At 32.9% G+C, this 10550-nt stretch overlaps 2 protein-coding genes across 2 annotated transcripts; both read left to right on the forward strand.

Annotated features, from left to right (window-relative positions):
- The first annotated feature begins 1678 nt into the window (after positions 1-1678).
- LOC128188578 (uncharacterized protein C3orf38 homolog) lies at positions 1679-5109 on the forward strand. The gene is made up of 3 exons (XM_052859723.1): positions 1679-1873; positions 3749-3939; positions 4163-5109. Exons 1-3 carry the CDS (start codon positions 1747-1749, stop codon positions 4859-4861), a joined length of 1017 nt encoding a protein of 338 aa, XP_052715683.1. The 5' UTR covers positions 1679-1746; the 3' UTR covers positions 4862-5109.
- Positions 5110-8150: 3041 nt separating this feature from the next.
- Positions 8151-10258, forward strand: LOC128189239 (uncharacterized). Its single transcript, XM_052860769.1, has 3 exons — positions 8151-8671; positions 9285-9382; positions 9688-10258. The coding sequence occupies exons 1-3, from the start codon at positions 8434-8436 to the stop codon at positions 9841-9843; spliced, it is 492 nt and encodes a 163-aa protein (XP_052716729.1). The 5' UTR covers positions 8151-8433; the 3' UTR covers positions 9844-10258.
- Positions 10259-10550: the final 292 nt, after the last annotated feature.

Below are 10550 nucleotides of genomic sequence, written 5' to 3' on the forward strand. Positions count from 1 at the left end.
CACATAAAAATCGCAAGATTGTCGCAAAAGATTATTATTATAAGTTTGTTGCATTTTTAAAGTCACATGATTATCACATATTTGTCTCACGATTGTCACATATAAATTTCAAAATTATCGCATATTAGTATCATGCAAGAATGTTGAACTAAAATATCACAAATCAAGTGAGTCAAATATAATGACATTTTTCACAATCACGTTTTATGTTATTCATTTTAAAAATCTGCATGTCCCATAAATTTTGCATTGAAAAAAATATGTGTCCAATGCCTGTAGGCTGTAAAAAAAGTTTGTGTCCCATGGATATACATTTATATTCGTGAGGTTGTTGCAACAAAAATTACAAAAAGTACAAGGTAATTTGCCATTGCAAAACATAGTTTATCTGAAAAATATAGTTTCACGAGTGTAAAACTGATTTACAACTCGTAACCATACTTAACGAATGCAAATTATTTTTAACAGACGTGGATCTATATCAGCAAAATCTTTTGTTAACGTTATTTGCAGACAGATAAACTTTGATTATCATTCGTAAACTATATATATGATTTTGCAGATGAAAACTATAGTTAACGGATCGTTTATTTACGATTCGTAAACTGTAGTTAACAATGAAATATGGTTAACCATAGATTTGCTTCCGTAAACTATAGTTAAACCTTGTTTATCATCTGTGAAACTTTATGTAACGCAGTAAATTTATATTTCACATATGTAAACTATACTTAATGCGATCATCTATGTTTCAGAAGTGTGAAACTATAGTGAACACTGAAAACAACCATTTGCGATTGTAAAACATAATTTTAATATCTTAGAAATATAGTTTCACGATTGTGAAACTATGAATAATAACTCGTAACTATAGTTAACGAATGTTAATTATAGTTTACAGAATTCAATCTGTATTTATATATATTTATCAACATTTCGGGGCAAAACCTTAAATTATTTGAAGACAGATAAACTTAAATTATTATTCGTTAACTATAGTTTACAACCGTTCAATACAGTTTTACCGATGAAAACTACAGCTAACAGTCGATAAACCTAATTTATCAAATGTTAAACTATGTTTAGCTCATTTTTGTGAATTTGGCGTGATATATATAGGCATCACACTTGTACGTAGGTCTTACTGTTTTAGCATGGTTTGATAAAAGGAGAATAGAAATCAGAATGGATAAGATATCCACTAAATATGATTGTTAGCTTACTTTTTTGAATGGAAAAAAGTCATTGTCTCATGCCTGATTAATGTTTATACCGAATAAATTCGATACAATTTGTCTGGTCCCTTAATTACACTGAAAACAACCATTTGCGATTTGCAAAATTTGTTTTACAAATGAAAAAACAGTCGATAAACCTAGTTAACAACATTGAAATTATGTTTAGCCCAGTTTTGTAAATTTGGCGTACCATACGTTTTCAGAAAACACCCGTTTACGTTACATTTTTATAGTTTTCATTGTCTAATTTTTTATATTATTATTAATTATCAAATGTTGTTAAAGATCTTAAATCGTTAGTTTGTGGAAAAGTATAATCCATAATTTTTAAATTAATATGCAGAAAATTTAAATAATGCGTCTTTGAAGAACTTATTATCAGAAAAAATACCCGTACCTTCGGGTCATTAGTCTTTTTCCAAGAGGGGTTCCGAGTGAAGTTAAACGAAAGTAAACATTTCCTCGAAGTGTTCGTATGTGGGTGACTCATTTTCTCTAGCTGGTGAACATGCCGATGTCTGACAGTGAAAAGAAAGGGTGCATTGATCTGTTAGAGGTTCTGAGTGATTGTGATTTGTATTCTCTCGCAGACACAGTGACAAATAAAAAAATTCCTGTTGGGGGGAATAGAAGAGGTAAGAATTAGAAAACGAAAGTACAACAAAACGCCATACAACCTTTAAGATATCATTTGAGCTTGACACGTTTCCCCACGTTCGTTTAGTCGTTTAGGCTTGACGAACCCTCTCATATATTTTCTGTAGATCACAGCAAACCCTGGACACATGAACAAATGATAACTGAAATGGTGCACATTTTGTGTTCTCGATGTACTGCTGTATAGTTGTGTATACATGCAGGTGTAGCTATAGTTTACATGAATTGGATGAAAAATAACATATGTTATTTTAAGAGCCCTAAAGCTTCTGAATTTGATATAATTTTTTTTTTAGTTTTAATGCAATGTGTTTTCCGTAAACACATCAGTCAAACATTTGAACAGTTTCAAAGTGAAACTTTCCTATCTTATTGAAGAATATCCTGTGTAATGGCAGACTTACCGACAGCATTTCATTAAAGTGAGAATTCTTAAAGGGTTATGTGTTTATTTGTTGTTTTTTTTCTTTGAAAAAGGGGTTTCTTAGTTTTAACAGGTTGAGACCACTATATTTTGTGACGTCGGCATAAATTTGCATACTAAATTAGCCATCTGTTTACTTTTATCGACAAACCAATCAGGTGAATGAGTTGCAAGGCATTGTAGGCTACTACAAGTTTCAGTGTATACAAAGCGTATTGAAAATATATACCATTTTGAATTGTCCTTTGGAAACTCACTTTGAATGATTTTTCAGAATTTATGAAAGTAATATGGACAGTTATGTCTGAACTTCAATTTCTATGCTCACATTTAAAAAATATTGCATATGAGGACTTATATCAACCTATTTAAATACCCAATTGTCACTGTTCAAAAGAGAGGCACGTTCTATAGAATTAAAAGCAGCGAGTACCGTTTTTTCACGTGATATCCCATATTTAAGGCAACATTATTAGAATGCGCGTTGATATTTTCTTCAGGGACATTCATCAGAATGCATAACGGACAAAATACTATATGCTGCACAGCTTGCGCTTCTGCGTTTGTATATTTGTGCATTTCTACTACCGTGGCAATTCACATATGTTAAAAATGTACAGTTACCTGTATTTATTTCTAGTGCACAATGATAAAGTCACCAATACACAACTGTGCAGTTTTTTCTTATCAAAACCTGTTTGTACTTGTATGCGTATGTTTGTCAGTCGTTTGATACTGATCATTTCTGAAGCAACAATTGATCAACTAAAACAACAGTATTTTTCAATGTGAGCATGGAACAAAGTTAATGGTACGTAATCTTTCCTTTTTTACCTTCTAAAGTAAAAATCAAGATGTACAAACATTCTGGCAAGCAATTAAATATTGTGAATAAAACAGATATTAAAAACCACGTGCGTCTGTTGAATCGTAAACACGTTGTAGTCACCATCATGCATTGCAACTCATTCACTGGATTGGAGAATCTGTTTGCCGAAAACACTGTCACGTGTTAAATAATGCTATCCATATAAGGTAGTGTACCCGACCTGTTTAATTTTTATAATATATGTACATTTGTTGTTTAGTTATTTACGACTGTCGAAATTATGTATGACCCCATGATTGTTATATTTTATGAGGATAAAAAAAGTACCAATGGTTAATGTCAATTTCTAATTTTAATAAACTTTTGCTAAATACTATATAGTGTACCTGAAAGATAATATACAATCTTATGAATTACTTCACATAAGTACATGTATACACACATAAAATCTATAAAAAAAAATTGATAAATAAGACATAAGTGATTTTTCATAATTATGTACTATTGCTTAAAATATGTTTATAACCCATATTTGGCATGTACCAATAACTTATTTCACCGATCAAAGTATATTTATATGAACGTATGATTTTCTTTCAGAGGCATTGAAAACTATCGTAACTTTCTCTACTTCTGCACAGGAGCTCTTGAGTCGACAAAAAATCAACAAGGATGTTCTTTTTAAATACTTAGTGAAATATAATGTTACTCCCTCAGTCAACACCAAAAAGCCAGAACTAATTGATGAAGTCTTGTTGCTATGGATGAAACAATCACAGAAACGGTCACAGGTCTGTCTGAAAACTCTCTCTCTCTTTCTATCTCTCTCTCTCTCTCTTTCTCTCTCTCTCTCTCTCTCTCTCTCCAAACCGGAAATTAGTTTGAAACAATTGAGTTTAAAGATGAAACTTATATAATGAAGTGATGAATTGGTCATAAAAAGTAAAAAATGCACAAAGCCATTCTGTTCCTTTCTGTATAATTTTTATTATCATGGGTAATTTTAAAATTCAGGTTAAGGTTTACACTCCACAAGCCTCCCCCTCTTCTAGTCGTCTGTCTTCCAGGGATCTGGCCAGTGGTAGCCACACATTCAACGCTGTAAAGTTGGAGTCGCATTCAGTGGTAAATTACAGTCCCACCATCAACTTCACCATCAACAACCAGTATAACACAGTAAATGTGAATCCAGTGGCGGGTGGGGCCTCTCATGAACAAGACCTGCATAAACTGGGACTGACCTTCATAAAGTGGTTCTATGATTCACTGAATTCCCATAATCCCAGTAGAGGAGTTACCCCAAAAGATTTCGGTCCACAGCATTTCTATGGGGACGCTAAGCTGATGGTTCTTCTTCCGGGGCCACCAGAGACCAGGGAAAATTGTACTGGCCAGCAAGCTGTGTCCGAAAAGTTCCTGCACTTTGTAAGCAGGGAAAATCTATTGTTTAATCCCAACTGTGACCACGGTGGAGTGATGGTGAAGGATGATCCACATGGATTAGTGGTGGTGATGGTATGTGGAACAATCCACAAGGATAATCAGTGCCTGGGTGTGTTTGATCAAATGTTTGGACTGATCAAGGATCCCCAGTTCCACAATAATTATAAGATCAAGATTTCAAAAATGAAACTGACGGCTACCGCTGTGTCAAACTTGCCAAGGTTGACAGACAAATCTCAAGCTGAAATTTCAGATCTGGCAGCAGTGTAGCAACTTGCGCTGTACTTTAATGATCACCTGTTTATACCTGAAAAGTTTTGCTTTGTTATTTTTATTGCCACAATGATTCATGCTTCAAATTTTCCTCATTATACATGTAGATAAAATTTGTTTTAATAGCATCATTATTCTTTATTGCTTAAAGATATTACATGCATTTAGCTGTGTATTTCCCATGTAGATTTATACATTGAATGGTATGGAAAAGATCATTGTAATAAAGAGATATTGTTTTAATACACACTGTTTTCTTTTAATTATCATGAATTCATTAAAGCAGAAGATGAAATAATTGCCTTTTTTCTTAGAAAAAAAACTAACAAATGTACTGACAGTCCTTGAAATTACAAGAAACTTCAAACTTTTAAAAAATGTTTTATCACCAGTTAGTTTGCTAGTAAACCATGCAGCTTAATTATGTTTTGCCTTTAGGTCTAGGTTTTATTCAGAGCAGAATAGATCCTTGACTTATGAGGATTGGTACCTGGGTTTAGAAAAACAGTTGTTGGTTGGTTTTTTTTAGAAAATTCACATACTTTGTAACTTGTGATTAAGAAGAGAATAGATGACAAGTTTTGAATCTTTGAAGCTCCATCCAATGGAAATATGGAGATAAACTAATGATAAACATATAACACCTCATCCCCCTGGATTTTCATATGAATTGAATTCATATAGTGAATTATAGTCTGTCCCAAGTTATTGCATCCGGTTCCGACGCCTATGGACTGTCTCTTGTGGGTTGTGAATTGAAGCATGAAGCAGTAGAGGGGGCGTTTTAAAACAGATAATCTGGACATTTTTTCATATTAGTGGATGAGCGTAGTTTGAGCACAAAGGTATTTAATATGATTATCGAAATATCAAGGAAAAAGTGGTGGAAGACAGATTATAGTAAATCCTGGAGATTTTTTTCATAACCTGTTACGCACGCGCTTCATTCAGGAATATAATGGTTATGAATTCTCCCTCACCTTTTTCCTCTTTCGTACATGGTTAATCCAGACTCCTCTGTATTATTAGACGGGGTCACGTGACCCCGTCTATTGGTTTTCTGAAACTGGAAGGCACGCGTAGAACACATGAATTGAGTCTACGCGTAAGAAAATAGTGCAGAAAGTTTTCATGCATTTCAGTAAATATGTATCATAAAAACACGCATTAAATCTTTTTAAGTCCTTTTTGTATAAACAAAGTTCTATTTAGAAAATATACAAATAGTTTTATTGATCAAAATATTCTTGCTCGGGTTCATTTGTGGAATGAGTTACGTAACTGAATGCACAGCGCCGTTGACGATTCAGTTGGTGTACGAGCTCATTAATCAACAGAAGAGGTTGATGGTGGAATCGAAATTAAAGTTCCCAAACGCAGTGTGCCATTTTTGAAAAATTGTGAATTTTATTTTGACAATCTTTTACCTGAATACTATCAAACTTCGATTCATGCGCAAGCCGAAGTTAAAATCGGGACGGGTTATGCACAGATGTTTTACAAATTAAATAGGTGTTTCATTGTCTTCCAGTCTACTTGCGGTATGACTGCTGTTCGTCTCTAAAGGAATTTTGTACAAAGAAAATAAAAAACAGGTCTGAATTGGCCTTCTCGTTCGTTGTCTTTTTAGTTGATTAAACTGAATTTAAATTTTAAACAATGCATTGTTAGCATAATCTATATATATAATTGATTATACATTTTGGAAGACTTATACATCATATAATATATACAATATTGTCGATTGAAGAACCAAGTTAAATATTAATGTTCATGTTTTCCGGCTTAGTTGGAATCCGGCTTGGGGTGAATTACATTGTAAAATAATGTATTACATTACCATTACTTCATGAATTAGGGCATTAAATTACCATTACCATTACTTAATTTTCTTGAACTAATGCATTACATTACCATTACATGAGTAAAGTAATGCATTACCATTACTTTGTGAAAAGTCAATAAGTTTTAAAAAAGTAATTTAAAAACTAAATACAGAGTTTTTGTAAATATTTCATAAATAAAACATGCTTTAAATATTTACAGGTTCATGTTCAGTATCAGGTTCAAATTTAATGACTTATACAAGATTGCTGTTGCACTTGTAGATCTCAAAGTAAGGTTGGTCCCGTAACATTTAAACGCTAATGGCGGGGTTGACAATCTCTGTTATTTATGTCTCTGATTTTCGGAGTATGATTTTTAATGAAAGGAAATGTTGTATCGTAATTCGTGTAGGTGATGCACGAGTTTACACAAAAAGTAGTAAGTGGCGAACGGATTTATTTTTACCTATTAATTTTGCATGAATCGCAAATGAAGAAAATCGTGTCAGATAAGTCGGTCTTAAAAATCAAAATGCCGACCGTGACAAATCTTTTCATTGTCAAAGTTCTTGGAATCTTATTGTAAAAAAATATTTCTAACGTCAGGTGCCTGTGTTTGTTATCGGTATACAAATGTTCACTTTGTTTGTTAATTCAGCATTTTAGAGCTTTCGGGGTTTTCATAAAACTTTTATTACGGATACCGTCCGACCTGTGGATTTTCCCTTGGATCACAAAATTGAATAAATCTAATGATTAAAATTATCTACTTTGATATAGTTGTTTGATTTCCCCGGTTAGTAGTAATTTTTGAAATTTTTCCTTGGGGTCTTATTTTACATAATATACCGTACGTTGTGTCAATTTTCTACAATAACGAAGGCCGGGATTGAGTAAAATTAGACAAAGTATCAGACAATTGCAAAAAAGCCGAATTAACATAGATTGTAACATGTAATTCAAACTCATAAATTTTGGAAGTATATTCGAGGAAATCCAGGACAATTACAAATTCAAACTTTCAAGACCCCGTCTTTCAGTACTCTCAGTACTTTGATAGTTTTATACATGTATTTACATTTACTGAATACTTTCTCCACTTTTATTTACTCTAATATATACTTATTAAAAACACTATTTAATCTGAATGTCTCCATACAGCTACTGACAAAACCGAATGAATATATAAACAGTTCTCATGTGTGTTATTAACATGATTTCCATGCGATCTCTTCACCTTCATACCCTGATGAACCACCAACGTCTTAGAAGACATTTTAATCTTTTTTGGAAAAAGGGGGCATTTCATATTGATTTTTTTTGTTTTATCTCAATCAGTGTTTCTTAAATTTTTGCAAACATTTGTGGGAAATTTAAAAAAAAAGGTCAAGGAGGAAGTGTTAATCTTGGCGAATATTTATTATTACGATATTGTAAAGGAAAATAGCAAACTGTCACTGTAACTTTATATTTAAATGATTATGAGTTTTTAGGTTTCTTTGTCAATATTTTATGTTGATATTTATTGCATGCACAACAATTTTTTACACACGTTACACATACGTGTAGCCATAAATGATTCGACTTTGAACTCTCCTCTTTCTAGTGTTGATATGTCTCGTGTATATACTTGAACTTTACTGCGTAACGCACATCTATAGAAAACTCTATTGTCATTCATCAGAGTCGATGTAGGTAATACTGGCTCTACCTGTCGGAATATGTCTACATGTATAGTGTGTTATGGAGGAGAATTTCACTACGTGCAGTAATCTGTACGTGACCTCCCTTGTCCTCTCCGGGTTTGTTGAAGTCGCAGGGCCTGCTGGGAAAGAGTACCTTTTTATCGTCGATGTCACGTGGTCCGATAATCGATCTTTAACTGTGAAAAGGACTTATAAAGATTTTATAAACTTCCGGACGAAATTGGTGAATGCAGCCAAGCGTGAGAAATGTAATGTCAACATACCGATACTTCAAGGTAAACATAACTCTGTTTTACACTTGAATGATTATCTCGTTTTAGAACAACTGAGACTGATTTATTAAATAAAAGTTTTAGTACTGAACTAACTTGTAGATTATTGATTACAGAAAACTACATACACGTATAAGATGTACATGAATAATATAATCATTCCATAGTCAACCCTTTTCCGTACTTTTATAATGAAGGTAAATCCGATAGGAGATAACATTGCTTGTATATCGATCTTAAAGATTGGGTGTCAACTGATTTTGCTACAGAACTTACAGACATTCCATACTCCTCTGAATGTTGTAAATTACGATATTGTTATGTTGGATTTAATTATAAACTTATAGTCAATGGTCATTCTACAAAATACACTATGAAAGTTGGTGCACTAAAACATTTTAGATTAATATTATCTAGCATAGAGAAAGCACATATTGTTTTACAGTCTGTTTATCAAAAATAGTTGTTTTGTTTAAATTAGAGAATGGATTAGAATGTTTGCGAATTCTCCAAAATGATAAAAAAAATAATCTCTATGTTTAAGCGTTAACGTGCACCTGTATATTTCATGTATATTTTCTTGTAACAATGCAGTCTGATTATTTCGTTTGTTTAGGCTACAGAATTTTTCGCCGTTACGACCGGAAATTAGCCGAGGAACGGGAGGAGGAACTACAGAAGTTTGTTTCTGTAATATTAAGCGGAGACCCAAAGGTACATGTATAATACACAACGTATATATACCACTTTCTTTAAAAAAAAACCAAAATGTTTTCCATGTTTTATATCTATTATTAAAAGGAGTTAATATTGCACATTCATCTTGCAAAGCCCCCCCCCCCCCTTTTTTTTTTTTTTTTTTTTTTTTTTTTTTTACAAAAAACCGACAACTTAGAGAAATATTTTTGAAACAAATGTTATCAGCACAACCCAAGCTTGCATCCATCCGAGTTCCTTAATTATAGTAATTTTGAAACCTTTACAACATTTTTAATGAATCGTTACTTTTGTACACTTAGCTGAGGAAGCTCCCAACCGTTGTAGACTTTTTTGAGCCACAGCCGTCAGATCCGGTCCCTTACAGATCGCCGCCAGATGGCGCTTGTAACGATTCAGATACAGACGACCCGTTCGCCGAGAAAATCTTCGACCGGAAATGGATGAAAAGCAAATGAATCATAAAGACGCAGGGGTTCTTTTCACCTAATAAAAATATAGATTGTTTGGAGGCAAATATACCGGTTGCATATTGATAAAATGTCAAACGTTGCAGTATTCGATCTCCCATCAATGATTTCTGTTTGTATTGGATATTCTACAATATATCTTATATGAATTCGATAGTGCAATGTCTGATATATCATACACATTCGGATTGGAGGGCTATACACTATACGTCTCACTGAACATTGTATTTACTTGATTGTTATATATAAGATTTGTCTATGCATGTAATGCTTTTTCTATCATTAATTATTATGCCGATGTTTGTTTTTCATATTTGACACAAATAAAATCACCACTTTGTTAAAATTGACTTAAATTTGAAAAAGAAGTAAAATCGACGTAGACGACGACCTTTAGGTCTGCATATTTTTGGGTTTATTTTTGAATATACGTCCAGTAAACTTTTTATAAATGGAAAGTTATTTATTAGGAAAATATTATAGTCAGTTTCGTCAGAGAGAGAGAGAGAGAGAGAGAGAGAGAGAGAGAGAGAGAGAGAAGTGATCATCTATAGTGCTTACACTTTCTTCAAAATTATCAATATTCATGTATACAGTTCTAAGAGTATGCTCAAGTCGAGTGGCTATTTATGAACGTACAAATGTACTAGAAATTTCGGTTAAATATTTCCGACACATGAGAGAAAGTAGACTCA

This window comes from Crassostrea angulata, chromosome 6, assembly GCF_025612915.1.
Source record: "Crassostrea angulata isolate pt1a10 chromosome 6, ASM2561291v2, whole genome shotgun sequence".
Taxonomy (NCBI): Eukaryota; Metazoa; Mollusca; class Bivalvia; order Ostreida; family Ostreidae; genus Magallana; species Magallana angulata.